The sequence below is a fragment of the Myotis daubentonii genome, chromosome 15, assembly GCF_963259705.1.
Source record: "Myotis daubentonii chromosome 15, mMyoDau2.1, whole genome shotgun sequence".
NCBI lineage: Eukaryota > Metazoa > Chordata > Mammalia > Chiroptera > Vespertilionidae > Myotis > Myotis daubentonii.
The window spans coordinates 32642525-32665685 of NC_081854.1; the positions used below are offsets into that span (position 1 = coordinate 32642525).

The 23161-nt window shown below is 52.1% G+C and overlaps 1 protein-coding gene across 2 annotated transcripts in view; it reads right to left on the bottom strand.

Moving 5' to 3' along the window:
• The window catches only part of KIAA0513 (KIAA0513 ortholog), a 54529-nt gene that overhangs the window by 7941 nt on the left and 23427 nt on the right, over positions 1 to 23161 (bottom strand). Inside the window, exons 2-10 of one of the 2 annotated variants that reach the window (XM_059667167.1) lie at positions 14236 to 14725; positions 11608 to 11707; positions 10693 to 10766; positions 8497 to 8567; positions 6681 to 6852; positions 5805 to 5845; positions 5228 to 5306; positions 3387 to 3464; positions 2109 to 2138 (exon numbers count right to left, since the gene is read on the bottom strand). In XM_059667167.1, the coding sequence (XP_059523150.1) occupies positions 2109 to 2138; positions 3387 to 3464; positions 5228 to 5306; positions 5805 to 5845; positions 6681 to 6852; positions 8497 to 8567; positions 10693 to 10766; positions 11608 to 11707; positions 14236 to 14549 (959 nt within the window). In that variant the 5' untranslated portion in view covers positions 14550 to 14725. The remainder of the gene's footprint in view (positions 1 to 2108; positions 2139 to 3386; positions 3465 to 5227; positions 5307 to 5804; positions 5846 to 6680; positions 6853 to 8496; positions 8568 to 10692; positions 10767 to 11607; positions 11708 to 14235; positions 14726 to 23161) is intronic. The other variant, XM_059667168.1, reaches the window with a different exon arrangement.

Here is a 23161-nt window from a genome sequence, read left to right on the forward strand (position 1 = left end):
AAGCGAGAAAAGGATGCAGGGAGGGGAGGGTGTTCTTCTGAGCGATTCATGCTATCCCTGCCTGAAAGCTGTCCCCATTGTCTCCCCATGCCCTGTCCCCAGTGGACGGGTGACCACCCCACCCCCGCGCTACTCTGCCCCCGTGTCTCCTGCATCTGAGAAGTGTGCTACTTGCAGGAGGTGCAGATGGTGAGAAGCTCAGTTTAGTCTATTTCCTCCTAAAGATTAAACTCTGGATGATGAGTCTGACTAAAACAAGATTAGGAAAAAAGGGAGAGATCAGAGAAAGGGGAGAGAGGAGGCAGTATGAGGGACGAGGGGTTGGGATAATGGAGAAGCCAGAGGAAGAGAAACACCATGAACATTAACACTTCACCCGCCCCTCCGGGCCTGGGACACCGCAGGGGCCGCTGCCGCTCAGCGGGAGGCCCCGGACCTGGGCATGAAGGAGGCGAGGACACATGCAGCGCCCATCTCCTCTGCCTCCGACACGACACCCAGGCAGACAGCCAGAATCTGCTCCCAGGTGCTGCACTAACCCCGCCCTCTCTCCCCAGTGGTCTCCTTAGAGCTGTCCAGGCACCCAGATCCCATCCTGCCCCCAGGCCCGCTGGGGACAGGTGTGCAGGCTGCAGGCTGAACAGGCCCAGTCCCTTGGAGTCTTGGGGCGCAGCAGCCCTGGCTCCACCTCTCTGGGCCCAGGAGCGGAGGGGGTTCTGTTTGCTGTGACTAGGAGTAGAACCGGACCCTTTAATCTGACCTCTGAAGAAAGAGGTGGAAGGTGATGCCTACAATCAAATCAATTCCTTTAAGCTGTCCGGTACCAGTCAAGTTCTAAAACTCCCAGTGGGCGGACATGCATCTAGACGGCAGCAGTGGGAACTCGGAGTGACCAACAGCCTGTAGAACGGGGAGCCTTCTGCAGGAGACGTTTCCACCCGAGAGCAGAGAGGACACCACTGGCATGTTAGCCGTTCACAACGAGGAGAAATACCACGGAGTCGGAGCTGACCCTCCTGCCCCCAGTCGCAAGCACCACCTGCCCCTCTTCCAGGTACGGCCTAGGGCACGTTTGGGGAAGGTCTGAGAGGTGCGTGGTCGGACCACACCTGCTCCATTGAGGAGGCCTGTAAGGCCTGGAGGCTGGCCTGCTCCCGGGTTGGGTGACCAGCCGGAGGCCACAATGCCCCACCCTCTTGCCGGGCTGAGGCTAAGGAGCCTGCTCTAGGAAGCTGGCTCACCACCTCACCCAGAGAGGCTGTGGGAACGCAGGGGCTTCCTCCTAAAGGAGACGGGTTACGCCTAAATGCCCCTTTTAGAGCCACAGGAAGGCTGCATAAAAAACAAGCTTTCTCATAAAACAATAAGCACCAAAATTATATTACTGATTAAAGTTAGCATGTTTGGGGAAATTTTCATGGGGGGGGTGGGGAAAGAAGACATTGTATCAGAAATGATATTTTGAATAGGCAGGCCTCTATATTACAAAGGATGTCCAACAAATACAAAGTTCAGTTAGAGTCAGACCCCACTGTGCGCTACCAGGAGACAACCCCATGCTAGGCCTTTCTCTCGGGGGCCCCTCATACACACAGGCTCCATTAGGCTGGGAGAGAGCACGGCTGTCCCTTTCCTGTGACTCCCCACCCTGTTACAGCGGTGAGGGTCTGCAGACCCCCACACACCTGAGTGTGTGACTGAGTGTGCCCCCTGCACCTGCCCAGGGCTTCGGAGCCAGGACTCCAGTGTGACACAGTGAAGGTGCAGGTGTGGCTGTGAGGTTGGCCTGGAAGGGGCCAGAGGGGCCGGCAAAAAGCTTGATTTGCTTGAAATCGGAGCTGACTTCCTGGACTTCACTGCTCTCTCCTGTCTGAACTCCCACTGGGCCTTCTGGAAGGTCTGGGTGCCGTGTTTGTTTCCTATTTTGAGGTGCTCTGTCCTTGGAGAGCTCTCACCCATCACCAGCCTGGCCCCCCAGGGACACCCTCACTGCTGGTAGCCAGTGCTGAGTGGCACCTGTGTCTGGGCTCCAGCCACCCCCGCCCACCCTGAGGTGGCCCTGCGGGGACCCAGCACTGTAACATGAACAAAGTCACGTGGACACACACCTCTTCTTCTCCTCCTCTCCAGCATCCCCTCTGGAGCGGCAGCAGAAACAGGTCAACAGAGGAACATGTCAAAGTCATGCAAGATATGTGGATGGAAAAAGAGAACAAGCGGAAGAAGGAGGGTTATTCAGGCAGAAGCAGAGAAGGACAGAGAGAGGCAGCGTATTTGAGATAAATCTGCTTCCTAGGGGTTTAAGAGCTAAGCAACAAGAAACTCCATTCACCTACGAGCATCTAAGCATTTCCTTCCTTTTCGTTCCCTGGCGAGTGTAGAGTTCTCTCTAGAGTCCTTGGGAAGTGTCAGCGTCCGCCCCCGACCCCCGTGTGCTCCCTCTGCCTCCCCAGGAAACGCAGCCACAGCAGACTGCTGGGGGCACAGGCAGGCCACCTTGCTCCCATTAGGGATCGGTTGCCACCCAAACAGGTTTCACCTGCAATTCCCCCACGTGCTAGTGGGCTGAAGACTCAAACGGCAGGACCTGCCCTCTCTCCTGCCAGGGACCAAGGTTAAGGGGTCTCCCTGGAGCTAGGGGGAAGGGGATTCATTTTGTTAATGAGCGAGGTTCAGAGGCTTCCAAAGTCCCGACCAGGGAGGCCAACAAGGGCGCCCAGGACTGGGCCGGCTGCTGCCCCTGTCCTGCCCAGTGCTGTGTGCAGTGGGTGGCAACCTTAGCTCACTGTGACCAGAGAGAGAACTGAGCACCAGCCCATGGCAACCTTAGCTCACTGTGACCAGAGAGAGAACTGAGTGCCAACACCTCACTGCCACCACGTGCCACGTGCTTGGTGAAACGGTTCACCCAAGGGGTCTTCGGAAGTGGCGAGACCACCCTCAGGGAAGCTGGGAAGGGCTGCAAACCAGAGGAGCAAGTTGAAAGCAGCAACTGCATTTCTCCAGATGTTCAAGCAAAGTCTGGGGGTGGCAGCCAACCCTGCACCCCAGCCCTGCACAGCCCTGCAGCAGTGGTTCATGCTCAGGACTCGGGTTTCTTACAGAGACCAGGCGGAGTGAGCCGAGGGGTCCATTTAGGGGGCGTCCGCATTTCTTAGGAGTGTCAGGCTGAGTCATGCCAGCCCCAGGACAGGGAGAGCTCATGCAAGTACCCGCCCACCCCTGGAGTTCTGCTCCGGGGCCTCAGGAGCCTGCAGGCAAAGGCCCGGGGCTGAGGGAGAGAGACCCATGACTCAGCCGTTCTTCCGCTCTCCTCTTCAGAAACAGGGACAGAACGCGCTCCCGAGTCCTCCTCCCCAGAGCGCCAGCCCACACGTTGCTCCTACCTGGTCGTGGGGGACCGCTTTCTCCTCTCACAGTGGACAGCATCGAAAAAGGCCGCATTCCAGAACCTCAGCGTGTGCCTGTGAAACAGAGACTCTCGTCACTTCTCAAAGCGGTGAGGGAAGGCTGGTCCCGCCCACTTGAGGGATGAGGAAGCACATCCGGATGATGGACATGTCTCAGGGAGGCAGGGCTGAGATGGGAAGACAACGGAGCCTTAATCCTGAATCAGGTGCCTCCTTAGGGCTCCTGGCCAAGCATCATGAGTGCCTGGGTGAAGTGCAGGCAGGGAGGAGGCAGAGCTGGGTAAGCCTGGATTCCTCAGGTCAAAGCTGAGGCCACTAGGGGCAGGAGCCCTTTCCTGCTTCTCCATCTCCCACTGAGGCTCCCAAGAAAATGCAGGGGGTTCAAAGAGGCTTGCTTTTCTAGAACAGGTGCTAGTAACATAAACGGCAACCTGGCGGGGACAGGCTACGTGCAGAGGGCAAACACGTGTATAGGGACACACAGTAAGAAGCATTCCTCTTAAAGAAGATCAGGGGTCAGCCAACCTTGGATTTGGTGGGTGGGCCGAATCCGGCTGCTGCCTGTGTCAATCAGTGTTTATAGGAACCTAGCCCCACCCACTCACTTACATATTATCTAACAGCAAAGTTGAGTGGCTGCCTGCAAAGCCTAAAATATTCATCACCTGGCCCTTCAGGGCTGTTACTCTATTGCAGGTGATAAGACAGCCCCCAAGTCAAGGCCCAGGGGCTGTGACAGGCTGGTCAGCTTCCACTTCTCCCTGATTCCCTTTGAAAGTGGCCTAACTCAGATGGGGCCCCCCCAGGGAAGTTTCTGGACAGCTCCAGCCCTGCCCTCTGGCTGGGCCCCGGCTTTGTTGTGGCCAAGTTCTCCCACAGCTACACTGTGATCTCTGAGGGGGGGCATGCCTGGTACCTGGGGTGCCAGGTGCTGGTGCATTGCCTGCTGTGAGTAAATAAACACGGGGATAGAAAGGCTGCAGAGGGATTAGCAGCACAAGTGCTCATCCACACAGAGCAAGACGGAGGGCAAGATTTCCCGACCACTGGCCTCTCACTTCAACCGGACCTTTATACATATAAAGTGGCTTTATTGGGGTATAACTCACCTACCATAAATTCACTCCTTTAAGCATGCAATACTTAAGTGGTTTTGGTATATTCACAGAGTGGTACAACCATCACCACTATCTATTTCCAAAATATTCTCATCACCCCATACCCATCAGCAGTCACTCCTCATTCCCCAATGCCCTCAACCCCGGGCAACCACTAATCTACTCTGTCTCCAGGGATGTGCTGTCCTGACATCTTATATAAATCACATCACACCATCTGGCCTTTCAGTCTGGCTCTTTCCACTTAGCAAAATCTGTTCCTGGGTCCCCCACGCTAAAGCAGGTACCAGTGCCTCGTTCCTGTACATGGCTGGGTGACATCCGTGGGATGGCTATGTCACTCTGTGTATCCATACAGCAAATGTCCACAGAAATGGACAGCCGCACTGTTTCCACCACTAGGCTTAGGAAGAATGCTATTGTGAAGATATATGCACAAGTTTTTGCTTGAATACCCATTTTCAATTCTTTTGAGTACATTTCTAGGAGTGAAATTGCTGGTCATAGGTAACTCTATGTTTAACCTTCTGAGGAACTGCCAGGTTATTTTCTAAAGTGGCTGCCCCATTTGACAATCTCGCCAGCAGTATATGAAGGCTCCAATTTCTCCGCATCCTCACCAACCCTGCTATTGTTCATCTGTTTATCTGTATGAGTGACCTTCATTTCTGGTGTGACCAGGTATGAGGGGGGCCTTACCAGATGGGCTGCTGCTTCAGGTGCGTGTACAAGTAGATTTTCTCCCCCTTTCTCTCCTCCTCCGGGCTGCACACGGTCACTGCGGGAGGCGGAGGAAGACTGAGCATGGCTCCGGTTGCAAACCCCATGGATGCTGCTGAGGCCACTGCGGCTCCCCAGCAGCCACAGGCATGCACACTTTTGCAGTTGAAACTGCAGGACAGCTTTGCCACTGCCCGTGGGCAGTAATGAGGTCCTCACACCTGGCCATGGCTCTTTCTGAGGGAGGAATCCCCAGGAGGCTCCTGCACCCCCAGTGATATTTCCCTAAACATCCGGGAGAAGGAGCTTAGTTCCCGCTTCCTCTCCCTAGAGGACTGGCTCTCCTGCGGAAGTTCAGCAAGAAGACAGACCGGAGCTGAGGGACTGGGGAGTCACCTACGGCAGCACCTTGTGCTGCAGGCGCAGTGCAGCCCAGGACAGTTAGGCACCTGCTTGTTGGTGCTGCTAGTTAAAGGGGGGCTGGTGGGAGACTCCCGTGGGGCCTGGGTTACAGGACCGGGTAGCGGGGGGGGGGGGGGGCAGGGGTGGCACTCACCAGTCTTCTGCGGCTTGTCCTTGGGCTTGCTCTCCTCCTCCCTGGGGGAGAGGGACCATGGCAGTGACAACATGACCCCCACATTCTCTCAAAGAAACTGTTTTACACTGCTGAAACGGGACTCAGTCTCGCAACCAGTGTGTACATTTCATGTGGTTTTCTCTAAACCAAATTTCAATTAAACCAATGCTACATTTGTCAACTGCCAGTCTTTTTGAATTTAGGCTTCTTTGTGTCATTTTCTCTTAATTCAAAACTCTGCGGACCAGAAAAGGGAAAAAGCCAAGTTGCCTGACTGTAATCAAGCCACTGGAGGTGACTGCGGGGACCCCAGGCGGCTGGCACGGGGACCCCAGGTGGCTGGCACAGGCACCTGGCCCAGAGCTCTCTTGCTGACGCGCCTCTTCCCCTGTGGAAGTGTTCACATCTGCATGCGTGAACAGGGTCCTGAGTGTCTGTGGAAGCTGCTGTCCGGGGAACAGAGGCTTCTCCTGAACCTGTCTTTTCCTTTAACACAAGCTCTCACCAGTCAGAGGGAGGAGGAAGGAGGGTTTGTAATTTCCCTCCTGCCAACTGACAATGTCCCAGTGCTCCTCAGCCATCCAGAAAACACAGACCCACAGGGGACCGCCCTGCATGTTGACAAGCAGAGCACATTTGGAAACCCTAGAAAACTCTGGGGGCAGGGAGGCAAGCTGGGCTGGCAGCTGCGCTTCTCCAGCAGCTCCTGGCCCCTAAGATCGCCAAGGGCGAACAGACTGTCATTAGTAGGCCAGCAACTCCTCTCACCTCCAACTTAGTCACCTCTGCTGTTTGTCACACCTGCATGCCTGCCCCTCCCCAGTGAGACAGAGACGCTCAGCAGGCGACACTTACTCGTTTTTCCTGACCAGGGGCCCCAGCCCCCCGAAGAAGCCCTTGACGTTCTCCGTGTTCTTCAGCAGCCGCTCGGCGATGTCCTTCTTCTCCGCTAACCAGCTGTTGGCGGACTTCAAGTAGGAGTCGATGCTCCCTGCAGGCTTCTCCTTGGGAAGCAGGTGTGGTTTGCCTGGAGACAGAGGAGAAAGAAAGGGGGAATAAGAACCGTATTGTGCAGCAGCAGCAACCAAGGGCGGAAGGAACGCCTGTCAGCTGCTAAAGCCGCTCTGGTGTGGCGGGGAGGCCTCCTTCCACATGGCCGGACACGGCAGCGAGAAGCAGGGAAGACGTGACCCGGGCACCTTCTGTCTCGGGCAGTCACTAAGCACTGACTGTACAAGAAGTCAGCCAGGTGCCACAGGGGCCAAAGAAGAAACAGGCAAGGATCCAGCCCCAAAGCACGCAGTCCAGAAAGGAGGTGAGGAATGCACACAGAGTGAGAGCATAGTGAAGGCAATGGCAGAGGCCAAGGGCTGGAGGGCAACAGGGGAAGGGCATTTCCTTGTGGTGGGAGGAGGCATGCAGGTTCCAGACAGGCTGATGCACCTGCATGGGGCCTGAAACAGGAGGGTGCTGGATGAGGGAGATGGCCAGAGGAGGGTGTTCTGGGAGGAGGAGTGTGAGTGGAGGCAACACAAGGAATATCCCTTTCTAAGGGCAGTGTATGGACCTTCAGGCCAAGATCCCCCTGCAGGCAAGGCACTCCTTACAGGCCAACGTGCCACCTATAAGCCAAGGTGCCTCCTACAGGCCAAGTCACCCCCTTATAAGTCAAGACACCCCCCAGGCAAGATGCCCCCTTCAGGTCAAAAGTGACCCCTTCAGGCCCAGGTGCCCCTATAGGCCAAGGCATCCTCTACAGGTCAAGGTACTGAGTATCTCCTAATTTCAGCTGCTCTGTGCACAGGTCTGACTCAGATAAGTAGCATCTAGCTGTTCTATGAGAAGAAGGAGCCACATTTTGGATGAGGGGTTCCCAGCTGACCCAAAGGCAGCCGATGAGTGGCCCAGCACCAAGAGCCTGCCCAGTGGTGGCCTGGCTGAGCTCAAGCAGTCAGACCAGCCACTGCCAACAGAACTGAGGGGCATGGAGAGGATGGCTGTTGGGAATGAGAAGGGGACAAAGCCAAATTGCAGAGGACAGGGATACACACAAGATCAACTTGTGGGTCATGCAGAAAGGGTGGGAAGGGAGGCAGCGCTAGCACTGCCCTGACTCAGCTCCAGGCCCCGTGCAGGCCTAGCAATGTCTCCTTACGTGGCCCGAATGAGACGGTTGTAGCAGCTTAAGACAGGGAGCCCTCCAGCTCCGCATACCAGAAAGTCCCAAAGGAATGAACCAGAAGAGCTGTGAGAGCCTCTGCATGAAGGCACCCTGACCCGTGCCTGGGAGGGCTTCCCAGCCCAGAATCCAGGCTGCTTCTCTCACCTGCCCGCAACAGCCAAGCCTAAAACTGATGTCCTGACATCCAGCAGCGCCTGTGCCATTGTGAAATGCCCCACTGAGTGTTTTTCTCACTTCCCAGCAGCTGGGAGGTTTCCTTCGTACTGTGGACAGTCAAGGACTTGACCCGCCTGGTAGACCATGTCTCCTCCTGTCTCAGGAATCTCACTCCTCGCTCATTCCCTCCCTGACATCAGCCCTCACTGTCTTCTGGAAGCCTCACAGCTTTGCCTTTGATCAGGAAGAAATCCTCATTTGATGCCAGGTTCGAAGCTGACAAGTCCTGAGTTCCCAAGTTTGCCCTCCACGTGAGCCATGCCCATGTCTTACCGATGTGGTAGTAAGTGAAGCACATGGTCATGAGGTTCTTGGCAGGCCCGAAGTCATCCATCTGATGACACCTAAATTGGGAAGCAAGGTTGACTGGCTAAATAATCGTCCCACCCGATTTTCTTCCCTCCCTCCCTCCCTCCCTCCCTCCCTCCCTCCCTCCCTCCCTCCCTCCCTTCCTTCTTTCCTTCCTTTCTTCTTTTTTCTACCCGATCTTTTTACTGCAAGTTCATGAAAAAAGACTGAAATCCTTTACAAAGACACCTAAATTAATACCTCACTTCCCAGGTGCTTCTTAGGAGAGACAACAAAAATAATGCCCCTTGGTCCAGTTACGTGAGTAACGTGAGTTACATTTATTTTAAATCGGAAGTGAGGATATTTTTTCCATGGATTTTTAGAGAGAGTGGAAGGGAGGAGAGAGGTGAGAGAAAGAGAGAAAGAGAGAAAGAAAGAGAGAGAGAGAGAGAGAGAGAGAGAGACATCGATATGACAGAGACACATTGATTGGTTGCCTCCACATGCACCCTGAGCAGGGGTGGGATTGGTCCTGCAAGCCAGGTATGTGCCCTTGACTAAGAATCAAACCCGAGACCCTCCAGTGTGCAGGCTGATGCTCTAACCATTGAGCAACATCGTCCAGAGCTAGTTTAATTTTTAACCTCGAACAAACAATGCTTAAAGAAAAAGTCAATAGAAATGATCTAGACAGTGGGTTTGGGTCATTTTTGTTTCTATTTTAATATAAAAATAATTTAATAAATTTAAAGAACTAAACTACTAGTAAAGCCATACAGACTAAATAAAAGTAAAAACTAAAGATACTAATAAACTAAAATCATAAAACTCATTATTTCAAAAACTTAATAAATATTTCAAAATACTATGAAGTTCTGTTTTGTTTGCAATCCTACAACAATATATATGCTCACAAAGTAATGGAAAGATTTTGTGTTTTAGCACGGCTGAAACTTGAATTTAATTTTCCCCCTTAATTTTATTTAAGAAAAAATGCAAAGAAAAATTGAGAAGTAGATAAGTATGTTACCATGTGGGACAGGCACAATCTACACCAACTATGGGTTCGTGAAAACTTCTGTAGATGCAAATGTCTGGAAGTTGAAGAATGTTGTGTCTAAGAGCATGGTGCACACGAGACAACATGAGCTCTCAGCTGAGGTGGGGCACGCCCAGTTTCCCCCCGGGGGCTATATCCTGAACTTGGGGTGTTCTGGACAAGCGCAGGAAACATAGATCCTCGGCTCTTTTGCTCACTTTCCTCCAGGACATGCCCCATGTTCGTGGCGGAATGACGAGGAGACACCGAGACACAGGGGGATTAAGATTGAAGAAAAGAGCTACATTTCTGTTGTGAGAAGGAAGGGAAGGACAAGATGGACATGGGGACACAGGGAGGTGGCCATGGTAGAAGCCATGGGACCAGGCCCTGCTTTGAGGCCACATTGAGGTGATGGGGGAAGGATACTAAGTGATTGTCAGGCCAGCCCCTTCCTTTCCCACCCACAACCCGTGCTGTCCACCTGGGTCATTGAAGCCACTGCTCCGCTTCCCCCAGGCCTAAATGTGTCCCTTAGATTCATAATCTGGAGGACACGTCACCCGCTCTGATACAAGTCCATGACGTCTGAAGCAGGCCTGGCAGTCCTAGAGCCGTGGGTCCCAGGAGGAGAGCCCACGAGTCCAGGGCCTGCCTCCCACAGCTGCACAGAGGCAGAGGGGCCCTTTCCACCCCCGCACACATACTGTCTACCAACGCCTTTGTGAGAAAGGCCCAGCAGTGCCAAATGCCTACTCAGAGCAGGCTGTGTCACCCAGTCGTATCATTAAGTGGGAGGTTACCTAGCTTGAAGTACTTCACAACAGGAAATCAAGAAAATTCCAGATCTCTGCTGGAGGAGGGTGAGGTCGACTGTGTGTAATCACAGCCTGCCCCAAGGACCGGAGTGAGGGATTTACTCACACCCAGCTGCACCCTCTCGTCTCTACTGCAGGTAAGGATTCTCACTCCCTCCCACAGCTGCTGGTCACGACTTCTCCTTTTAGCTGATGCTGGGTGCATCACAGGAGCTGCGAGCTGATGACTCGGCGGCGCTGACTCACAGCCGGGCTATCGTGGGGCAGAGTAGGAAGGAAGACAAGCTCCTTAGGACAAAGGCTTTGAGCAGCAGTACTTACTCGAACAGGACCACCGCAAACGACTGCACGAGGCGGTAGAAGGTCGGCTCTGAGACACACTTGGAATTGCAGCGCTGTTGGGGGGAGGGCAGACACATCATCGGGCAGCCGGGTGGCAGAGGCACAGGGCAGCTCAGAGGGGCTGTGGGCTTACCACGCTGAGCACCTCTCAAGGCAGCTGGGTGAGAGCCCAGGACCATACAGCCTCCCCTGCCCTGAGAAGCCAGGACCCCGGCAGGTGCTGGCACCCAGCAGAGGTCACAGCTCGTCGGAGCACAGGCAGATGTTTTACTGCATCTCCCAGGAACTTCACCCCTCACCCTCATACAAAAGTGTGGAGGGGCAAAACACCAAATGACAACATTGGCTATTTCTGGATTGTAGGTTTATTAGTAGTTTTTCTATTTGTGCTTACCTGCACTTTCTAATTTCTCTTTGAAGAATAAATTATTTGGGAGAAAAATACTTTAAAAACTAAGAACTTAAGCCACTTTATGAAAAACGAAAAGGAATCCACTGGATATTTACACAATGTAATTCTTTTCTGAACTTACAGGCTGTCATTGTCCTGAATATATCTTTAGAAAAACTGGATATGGTAGGTTATTTAATAAAAATAGGTTAACCCACACGCTTGCCTTTAAAATCGAACTTTTCTGGACTTTCATGTGGTGGACAGGCCAGTTTTTCACTCATTCCTTCCCAGCGGGGCATCCAAATGAGCTACATGCCACTTCCCACTATTCTAAATAGGCCTTTCAGAACATCTTGAGATAAGTGTTACTTTTTTTTCTGTTGGGTCATTTCCCTCCACTCCTTTCTCCTCAGTGGAGGAATTAAAAAGAAAGAGGATGCTACATATCACCAGTCCCCTCCCCATCACCGCCCTACCTCTCCCATCACACCTGCTCTTACCTGGGCGCTCACATATCGAGCAAACCACTCCCGGCCTTTTCCACTTTCACTGCTGCAGTACTCCCCAAACTTAGCTTTCTCCTCCTGGTCCAAGTCCTCCCTGAAAAAAAGAGCAGAGGGAAAACTTTCAATCCTCTGGAACAAAACAGGTTACCATAGGGGGAAGAGGAAAGAGAGGAACACCAGCTGAGTACAGCTGCCTGAACTCCCGTCAGCTCATCTTACCCTCTGGGCAACCCTCTCAAGGAAATGGTGTTATTTCTATTTCAAGGGTGAGCAGACTGGCTTGGGGGACCAGGCACAGCTGAAGAGTGAACAGGGGCTCCATCAGACTTCCTGGCTCCAAAGCCCATGTTCCTTCTCCCTGGTCCTCCTGCCTTCAGTTCGGCGGTCCAAGCACTAACAAGGGTGACGTCGACCTCCTCTGAGGGCTCGTTCTCTAGCTCATCTCACTAATCTCCGGTGCTGAAGCCAGCATGGACCCACCCAGTGAATTCAAGGATGCCTCAGCCTCAGGAGGACAAGCATCTGATGCCCCTCCCACCAGTCAGAAGGCGGGCGTGGTTGCTAAGCCGCTGAGCTTCTGAAAAGCCAGTCTTCTCACCTCTATCCACTCTGTGTGAGGGGTGGAGACTGGGGGACCGTAGTGGGTCGCCACTCACCACCTCCAGAGCGGACAAAGTGCTCATTGATCTCAAATCACTTCTGATCAGTCTTCATAGGGGCTAAGACTCCACCCAAAATTCAATGACTGCAAAAATGAAGTAGGGGCTGAAGATCAATTGGCTTATCCCATATTTCATTTATTTAAGGTTCTGTAGAAAACATCTTGGTCTCATTTATCCCCAAACACCAGATGAAATACGAGAATTTGCCAGCCATTTGCAGTGATTTCTGGAATGCTCTTGAAAATGCGTCCGATCCAGCTGTCCATGTTCCATGATGCCGACAGGCTGCCGCAAACACAGACCAGCCTTCCCGGCAAACTGACACGCTTCAAGCTTTCTCCCCTGTTCGTTAACTGGGTGCGCTCAGAGAAAGCTGACTAATGTCAGTGTTAGTCAAACAAAATAAACAGGAAGCCACATCTACTGCTCTCCCAGAATGCATTTAAAATCAAACATACATGATTTTTAGATAGTCAAATAGATGGATTAGCATTTGAAATTTTCTCTTTTTTAACTGCATAGGAAACTGAGGCACACCTGAGTTTGCCTCCAACAATGCCAGTTTATAAACAAGGGACCTAAATCATGATAGAAAAGAATGTATTCTTTGCAGAGTGTCAACAGCAGACATCCTTACAGCTTTAATGAAATTGGAAAACCTCCCCTTCGTCCAGAGCTCCTCAGATGTGATGTGTGTGGGCAGTTACACACGTGTGAGGCCTTCTTAGAAGGCAGATCCAGCCAGTGTGTGTGGGGTGGGGTGCTGCCCAAGACTGCATTTCTAAGGAGCTACCAGTGATGCTGATGCTTTGGGTCCCAGCCTGGCTCAGTGGTTGAGTGTTGACCTATGAACCAGGAGGTCATGGTTTGATTCCCAGTCAGGGCACATGACCGGGTTATGGGCTCAATCCCTGGTCAGGAGGGTGCAGAAGGCAGCTGATCAATGAGTCTCTCTCATTATTGATGTTTTCTATCTCTCTCTCTCCCTCTCCCTTCCTATCTGAAATCAATAAAAATATATTATACTAGAGGGCCGGTGTACAAAATTCTTGCACTCAGGGTGGTCCCTCAGTCAGACATCCTTAGCACTGCAGCGGAGGCAGGAAAGGCTACCACCACTGCCGCTGTGCTCGCCAGCTGTGAGTCCAGCTTCTGGCTGAGTGGTGCTCCCCCTGTGGGAGCACACTGACCACCGGAGGGCCGCTCCTGCATTGAGCATCTGCCCCCTGGGAGTCAGTACCCATCATAGAGACCAGTCATTCTGCCATTCAGTTGATTTGCATATTAGCCTTTTATTATATAGGATATATAAAAAAGACAGTTGGAGTAGCAAGACTTTCAGCCCTGAATGTGCTTCTGTGAATGACGCAAGATCTCCAGTCAACACCTGCCACCCCTGAATTTGGGTTTGTTTGCCTCTCCGGGCCCTTGGTTGAGACAGTACTTGCATGAGGCGGGAGAGATAGAACCTATCCACAGACTCTCGCTTCTCCTGCATTCTAACTCTCACTCCCACTTCCTGTTGCTCCCCATGCCATGCTCCTTACCCATCCCTTCAAGAACCGTGAAAGAAAGGCCAGGAAGAGGTGCTAGGAAGAGTCCCCACCCAAGCAGCTGCTTAAGGCTCATCACAAGGAGCATGCCTTATACTGCCCCTAAATTTAATGCCAGCTAATAATTGTGGCCCCCTAGCCACGCATGATTCTGGCAGTTACTGGGAAAGCAAAACTAGTGTCCTTGGATTCAGCAATGGTGAGATGAGGGTGTTGGTGGAGTGGTCAAAGCAGTGGTAGGATCAAAGAAAGGGTGAAAATTCCCCACCTAGTTCTACCTGCAGCCGGGGTGGGGCTGTGAACGACTGGGGAGGCCTATCACTGGCTGGTGAGCGGCTGGGAGCCCTGGCCCAGGTGACGCTCTGCTCAGGGACAGAGCCCAGAGCGGAGAGGCCCCGGGGACCTACCCTCCGGAGAAGATCTTTTCCACGTAGCCACGCATGAACTCCCTGAGCTCCAGGGCCTCCTCGTCCTTGGCCGACTCCGTGCTCTGGTTGGAAGAGAAGGACTCGTTGGAGGAGGAGCGGCGGTACTGGTCCCAGGATGGGTGAGAGGGCGACTCGCCCATGTCGTTCTCGCTGTCTGCTGACTCCGTGGTCTCACTCTCCGACCCGCTGTCCCCATCCTGCAGCTTTGGTGGCAGTGCCTCCACGGGTGAGGAGGCAGATGGCTCTGTCTCGAAGTCAATCAGTGAGCCCACGGGGACCTCCGGGGCCTCCATGGCTCGGTGGGCTGCCGAGGAGGATGCCAGCTGGGTAGGTCGGAGGACTGGATTTCCAGGAGTGTCACTGGGAGCTGAAGACTCCAAGGGAGCCTGCCAAACACATGTGAGTTGCTTGGCAACTTCTGGCCACCAGGAATGAGTCCTCTGGGGCAGCTGACGTGGCCCTAAGGCATCTAGGATGGAAGCACACACACATGATCAGCAGGAGGGCAGCTCCTTGAGTAAGGGAAATTCAGCACTGAGAATCCAGACTTAATGAATGAACTACATTACCCAATTCCCTGTAAAGAGAAGAGGCCCCCAAATGCCAGAATTTGGGACCTCTCTATACTACCGTCATTCTCCTCTTGTCTGCTTTACTGTGAAATACCTGGTGTGTACACAGTAGGCACTCAGTAAGTATTTGTTGAATAAGTGAGCAAATAAATACCATCAAGATTTCTCCAAATAGACTTCAAGAAGGCTGTGTGTGCCGGTCCTCTCTCCACTCCAGACTACCAGACTGAGGACAATGGATAAAGTCTGCCCCAGGCTAGACATCTGCTGCCCACTGTCACTGGGATCAATAGCTGTGGAAGATGGGTGTTGCCAGGAGTCTCAGGAAAAGAGGTTTCTGCTAAGCACATGGGCCCCTCACCGCCGAGGCTCACATCTCTTCCTTTCTGAGCTCCTTTCCTAGCATTCTTCCACTCAAGACCCAGAACTTTCCCAGGCTTCAGATATATATCCCTTCTTATCATCCCACTCACACCTTCCAACAATTTGTTTTTTCTTTTTTATTGATTTCAGAGAGGAAGGGAGAGGGAGAGTTAGAAACATCAATGGTGAGAATCTTTGATTGGCTGCCTCCTGCACGCCCCACACTGGAAATCGAGCCCACAACGCAAGCATGTGCCCTGACCGGGAATCGAACCATTATCTCCCGGTTCATAGGTTGCTGCTCAATTACTGAGCCACGCTGGCCGTGCCCCTAAGACAATTTATAACATCACTGGCCATCTGGACCCAAGCTCCCCTTTCTCCCTTCTCCCTGCACTACAGCCACCCTGGACATTGACATTTGCCTCTGGTGTCTGTCCTGTTACTCTTCCTCCTCTTCTATCGTCCTCCTTCTTGCCCACCCAGAATTCTATCCATCCCTGGAGGCTTGGCTTAGCTCAGCTCTTCTGATAAGCTTCCCTATTTAACCCGGTTGGGCCCTGGCATTTTACTTACACTCATTTATAATTCTGTCTGTTTGGCAGGTAGGTATTAGCCTTTTTGTTTATCCCACTAAAGTATAACCCCAGGAGGTTGGAGCAGGCCTTAGCCACTATTGTAGCAACCTGAGTGCCCAGCACAGTCTTGACTAAATAAGTATTCATGTATGTTTGCTGATGATGAAACAACCTGACCATGGACATGCTCTAAGGGTCCAGAGAGTTGGCGACACAGACTATGTAATAGCAGAGGTGGGGACAGAATCTCTGTTTGTAAACTAGGTCTCCTGACAGCCAGTTTGGGAGTCACATGACAGTTCTGGGGCCCTCCCTTCCCAGTGATGAAGCGGGAAGAAGTCCTCTGGTTGCCAAAGCCCCTCCAGGCAAGAGCACATCCTGAGCCAGGGCCACATCCCTCTCCTCCCTTTTTACCGACCCAAATGTCTGGGACAACACCTGGCAGACAGAGGCTACTGATATTGATGAACTAATGCATCTTCTGAGGGCAACAAAACTGTATTTACTGCCTGCTAAGAGCTTATCGATTATGGGTTTCTCCAAATTCCCCAGCCTAGGGTATTTTTAAATGCCCTGAGTCAGAGAGATGGAATGGCTGGCTCCTTGTCATCAGAATGGCAACAGCACGCTCTCAGTAGAGGCCTACAAAGTTTGCCTTGGTCCAAAAAAGAGATCCATAAACCCCAGTGTGAAAGAACTTTTTGGGCGAGAAGAGCAACAGGGACCCTTAGGAGCTCAGATCAGAGGGCTGGCGATTCGGGCAACCTGGGCTCCCTTCCCCGAGCTGTGTCACTGAGCAGAGGCCTCTGCTCTCTGGGCTGGGTCTCCCCATCTGAGACATGGAGGCCAGGTTAGCTCTCTAAGGTCCTGCTGGCAGTCGTGTTCTCAGAATCTCTGTACCACAGAAAGCCACACCTATTACACACCTACTGTTAAGATGGAAAATCACACACTAGAAAAATGTTTGCAGTCACTATGATAGGAAAACTGAGTCAATCAATTAGTATTATAAATTAACTCAAATCCAACTAAAAAATCTCTATTCTGATAGATACTAAAAAAATCTATATTCCAGTAGATATGCAAACTACTCAAACAGGTAAGGCACACAAAAGGAAATGCCATTATTAAATGCTTAGACAATTCTTCAACCCATATTAGAACAAGTAGGTACCATCTGATATTATAAAATTAGCAAAAATTTATAATCCAAATGCTGATGAGGTTATGATAAAACTAAATTTTCTAACAACCCTGGTAATAGGGATACTTTAAAAAGCAATTTCTATAATTCTCATTTTTCTCTCCTCTGATCCAGAAATTTAAATGCTCAGAATTTATCCTAAGCAAATAATTCAAAACACTCAAAAATAGTTATGTGAAGGAAAATGCTCACTGCAACAGCATTTCTAATCCTAATAAATTGAGGGTAAAATCTAAATATACTAAAATGGCAAATAAATCTAACAATTTGATGTAATGGTAATTAGTAGATATACAATTAGAAAACAATTAGAACATCAGTGAATGTTCACTTTAAAGTAAATAAAATATTTTACGGTCAACAAATAATTATTAATCCTACTGCATGCCACCCTCTGTTCCGGGTTCTGAGAATCCTGAGTGAGTGAATTTTAATTTTACTATAATTACAATTATGTATACACTAGGGGCCCGGTGCACGAAATTCGTGCACTGGGTGTGTGTGTGGGGGGGGGGGGGGAGTGTCCCTCAGCCCAGTCTGCCCCCTCTCACATACTGGGAGCCCTCAGGCGTTGAGCCCCATCACCCTCCAATCGCAGGATCGGCCCCTTGCCCAGGCCTGACACCTCTGACAGAGGCGTCAGGCATGGGCAGGGGACCCTCATTTCCCCCCATCACTGGTTCTGCCCCCAGCCCAGGCCTGATGCCTCTGGCCCAGGCGTCAGGCCTGGGCAGGGGACCCCCAGACCTCTCCGATTGCTGGCTCTGCCCCTTGCCCAGGCCTGACGCCTCCGCCAGAGGTGTCAGGCTTGGACAGGGGACCCCCATCTCCCCCCGTTCACTGGCTCTGGCCCCCGCCCAGGCCTGAGGCCTCTGGCCCAGGAATCATGCCTGGGCAGGGGACCCCCATCTCCCTCTGATCGCTTGCTCCACCCCCCGCCCAAGCCTGATGCCTCTGACCCAGGCTTCAGGCCTGGGCAAGGGGACCATCATATCGCCCCAATCCCTGGCTCCGCCCCCCACCCAGGCCTGATGCCTTGGCCAGAGGAGTTGACCCTCATCACCCTCCAATCACCAATCACCGGATCGGCCCCTTGACCAGGCCTGAGGCCTCCGGCAGAGGTGTCAGGCCTGGGCAGGGGACCCCCAGCTCCCCGTGGTTGCAGGCTCCGCCCCTGCCCAGGCCTAACGCCTCTGGCTGAGGCGTCCGGCCCGGGCAGCGGGGACCCGCAGCTGCAGTGGCCCCGCGATCGTGGGCTCTGCTTTAGGCGCAGGCAAGGGACCCCTAGCTCCCGGGACTGCCAGCTTCAACCGTGCCCAGCTCCCATCGCTGGCTCCACCCCTACTTCCTGCTATCACTGGCCAGGGTGGCAAAGGCGCCTGATTCTCCGATCATGGCTGGGGGGCAGGGCAAAGGCGGCCTCAGGGCCGCCTTTGCCCTGCCCCCCAGCTCTTAGCTCCCCCCTGGGTTTCTGATCATTGTCAGTGGCAGGGGGCTTCTTCCTGCTTTCCCTTTCGCCTCCCTGCATTGTGCCTACGTATGCAAATTAGCCGCCATCTTGTTGGCAGTTAACTGCCAATCTTAGTTGGCAGTTAATTTGCATATAGCCCTGATTAGCCAATGAAAAGGGTATCGTCGTACACCAATTACCATTTTTCTCTTTTATTAGATAGGATATGGAAAAGACTGGAGAACAATACAGAAGTGTATTATAGGCCTGGCACAGAGGTAATTTCCCCTTTTTATTTTGTTCTTTACCACAACAATGCAGTATGCAATAAATAAATATCCACAGGGAAAAGGAAACAAGTATCTTGAAACATTTCACGTGGTCAGAAAGGCTGTCCTATGTACCAGGGCAGAACCCCCACCACACAGGAGGTTCAAGATCAGACCCAATTATCATGGCTATTTCTGGTCCAGCCTGAGGCTCATGAGAAGCTCTCCCAGCACAGGGTCTCAGCTAGAAAATCCTGGAATGAGTCACCCTTTCCCAGGAGCCTCCTCTGTGGGCTCAGGAGGGAGGGGACGAAGTGAGATGGAGAGGCCCCCAATGAGGGCCCAGGCCTGAGCTCCAGGCAGGCACTGGGCTTCAGCACTCGGGCCCCAGGGGCCTGTGCACTGTCATCTCACATGGCAGCCCCGGGCCCCTCAGCCCAGGTTGCATGTCTCTCTGGAGAGAAGGCTGGGATGCCAAGCCTGTTCACAGAACTAAGGGCAGGGTGAAGGCAGTTGGTGCTCAAGGCCTTGGAAGCCATCCCACCCTCTTCCTCCAGGAAGGAAATGTGATTTCGGGCCTCTGTGTAGGACAAGGTGACGGGCACGCTGAGCACACCAGGATCCCACAGCTCAAGTGGATTGCCTGTGTTGGGCCATCCAGAGAACACAGAGGAGGTGAGCCCAGTGGAACGGACCGCACTGTCCCTGCTCAGACCCACTGGGTGCTACCATGCAGGACCTCGGGCCCAGTGGTATCAGATCCAAAGAGCTCACCAAACAATGTTGAAATCTACTCTGTGAAATCTTCCAATTCTGCAACCTTGGCAACTCATTTAAATTTACTTCAAAACATGTCGTTGGCCAAAGAAAACACATCTGTGGGTCAAGCTCCAATCCATTTGCTTTGTTTTATACACACGGAGACTCTCAGGCCCACAGTAGATCCAGACTCTGACACTCCTGGTTTTAAATTGTGGCAGAACCTCTGCAGTTTCAGCGTGTGGATATTAAAAATACTTTTCTACAGGCTGGAAGCAGGACAAACCTTCCCACAATTGCACTTTTACAACTGATTTCCCAAATCTTATGGCAGAGACTTATGGCAGAGACTTATGGCAGAAGTCTCTACCAACCAAATTAGGCTAAAATTCCAAGTCAACCTATAACTTCCAATGGCCTTAAACATCTATTCCAGTGGTTCTCAACCTTGGCTGCACATCAGAATCACCTGGGAATCTTTTTAAAATCCTGATTTCTGGGCCTCATCCTCTGGAAATTCTGTTTCTTTGTTATGGGGTGGGGCCACAACATTAGTAACAAAGAAACAGAATTTCTGGAGGATGAGGCCCAGAAATCAGGATTTTAAAAAGATTCCCAGGTGATTCTAATGTGCTGCCAAGGTTGAGAACCACTGATCTATTCAGTCAACAAATATTTATTGGGCAGCTGTAGGCATCAACTACTGTGCAAGGAGCTGGGAATACAGCTGTGAACAAGGCCGTATGGAGCATTTGGTCGTGTGTGTGTGTGTGTGTGTGTGTGTGTGTGTGTGTGTGTGTTTAAGGCAGGGGGAGGGTAAGAGACACTTAATAAAAACCCAGATATAGTCTCAAGGTGATGATGTCCCTGAGAGTGCTGAGAGGTGGGGCTTCTTTGGACCGAGGGTCAGGGAGGCGCATATTAAGACAGAAGATCATCTGGGAAGACTTGAGGGTCTGCTGAGCAGAGAATAGTCTGGGCAGAGGCCACAGCCCTAAGTAGTGATGGCTTTGGAAAGTTCAGGGACTGGGAAGGCTGATGAGGTAGAGAGCAGCTGCTCTCAGAGAAGAGGTTGGCCAGCTGGGCTGGGATAGATGTGCAGAGAGGGCATGGCGACACGGTGGGAGCCTGGAATGCAGTGCAAGGGCGCCGGGCAGCCATGGGAGGAACTGAACACAGGCAGCCGCCATGGAGGACAGGAGGAGAACAAAGGGGCCAGTGGGCACATCTGGTGGGAGGTTTCCAGACCTCCTGTGGCCAACTCCTTCCGCCCGGCCTTTTCCCGCCACAGTGGGCCTGGCTGCAGCAGGAACTCGGAAGGAGATTGCCTTCTTGCGGCTGCTCAGCCACATCCCTGAGGGGCTTTGCTCAAATCTGATTTCCCCAACACCCCAGCAACCAGAGGTAGGACTTCCTCAGCAAGTTGGTCTTGAGCAATCAGATGAGGTTCCCTGGGGGACAATCCAGAACTTTCTGTAACTCTGCCCTTTGCCATTAACCCTTGCCATGCTCCCTCTCTTTTACTGTCCCCAAGAACTACCAGACATGCTGCTCCTCCCACAAAAGGACTGAAATACCTCGCTGGACCAGCACACATAACACACACGGGCTCATGTTCACGTCCACCTAGCTTGTCTCCCATTGTACAACATCAGTAAAGCAAGGCTTGAGAGGTGAAGGAGGGGCCCACTACACCTGGAAGTGACAGGGCACAGAAGCTAAACACAGGTCACCTGCAAAGCCTGTGCTCCTAACCACCACGCTGTCCTTGCAGCCACCTCCCTGGTGCTCCCCCGAGGACACATTTCTAGCAGTGGGGCTGCCAAGTCAGAGGTTTGCACACCATGAAGGCTATGATGGCATTGCCAAATTACCTTCTCCAAAGTCTGCACTGTGGCGAGATATACTTGGTGGGTTTTACATTTGTACCTTCATCTCAACCATAAGGCCAAAACACCGCCGTACCCCGAGTTAAGAACTCGGATCTGTTTGTTTCCCTCTCAGTTTAAGTGATGGGCACTGCACAAGAAGGCAGGTGCACTGTGCAGACAAGGGAACTGGGACCGTGAGGCCAGGGTCTTTGGGGAACCAGAACACCTCCTCACCCCCAGCATTTAACTAAGGCGCCTGGTTTGATCACTTCACCTGATGACTGACCCACATAGAGAAAAACTAACCTCTTCTTCCTCAAGTGTCAGTCCACACAGTCAGACTGGAAAAAAACATTTAAATCTGCATTGGTTTCCTATTTTGGAAAACGTACATTTGAATTTCTGTTTGCTCTAATCATTTGGAAGGTCGTCGAAGTCAGCACGTAGGGAGCTGTGCTAGCCCCTCCTGGCTCACGGGGGTAAGCTGAACAAGATCCCCTGTGGCAATGTGAGACAGCTGAAGAAAGAAATCGAGGCTGACATTATCAGAGCAGTTGATACTTCCAAGGCACAAAGATGTAAACACGGTTCGTTCTGGACCACTCCACCAAGCTGCTAGGGCAGTGTTGCGTTTTTACTCCCACTTTAGAGATAAGAAGTCTGGGGCTGGAGAGAGGGAGGGTCACCTGGCAGGTGGGTGGGGAGCAGCACTGCCTACTGGTCTGGACTAGAGGTCAAAGGTTCCTTGCAAGATGCTGCCTGAACTTCTGCTATATTTTGCCCTCTCTTCAACCACAACTTGAATGTCATCTGCTGCATCTCCTGTACAGCAGTGAGCTAACCTCCCCATAGAAAACCTATCTTGCTTTGCCTACGTGTGGTGGAGGGCCAGTGAACATTATGAAGAGCTGCACACCCCTGCCCAATGTGGATCACTAGACTAAAACACCCTCTATCCCGAGACTCCAGTTCACAAGACTGCAGCCCCGCCTGCACCCATGCCAAGGCTGTGTCTGCACAGAGAGAAGGTGAGTGTCTTGGGTGGGAAGCAGAGTATTAATAACTCTCTCTCCACAGTCACCAGAGTCATGATAACACTGGGACTTAACCCTTGAAGGACCATTCACTCCATAGATGTGGGCATCGGACTTCATTGATGCAGCCTTCTTTGACTAATACAGCCACTGGTCAATTGAATGCTCTCTATGGCTTTTAATAAATATCTTTCAAGAAACATGCCCAAAGAATCCCAGAAAAGTAAGTCTATTCTTCCTCTATGGTCGTGATCACAAGGTGTCCTGAAGAGCCTGTGACGGAAGAGAAGGGCCAGTGTGACTGGCTAAGGAAGCTGATGGGCCCTAGCCCACCCAGGTACGGGGCTGGGGCTTGTCCAGGAGCAGACTTGGGTCTGATGGCATCTTCTTAGCTGGATGTCTTAGCTTTATGCTGCCCAGGACTAGAGGAGACAGCCTGGCCAACGGGAACACCCAATCCTCACCACAGGAGGCCCAGCCCAAGGAGCTGAGCGGGGAGGCTTTTCACCTAAAGTTGTGGTTCTCAAGCTGAGCCGGGCACCCAGACACCTGAGCCAGTCACAGAGGTGCTGTGGGATTTTCAATTTTTGAAGAAAACATGATACTAACTTGACACTTGCTGGACACAAAGCAAACCACCGACTCGAGCAGTTTCACTTTAGATCACGCTACATCCCTTTAAATTAGGGGTCCTCACACTTTTTAAACAGGGGGCCAGTTCACTGTCCCTCAGACCGTTGGAGGGCCGGACTATAGTTTAAAAAAAAAACTATGAACAAATTCCTATGCACACTGCACATATCTT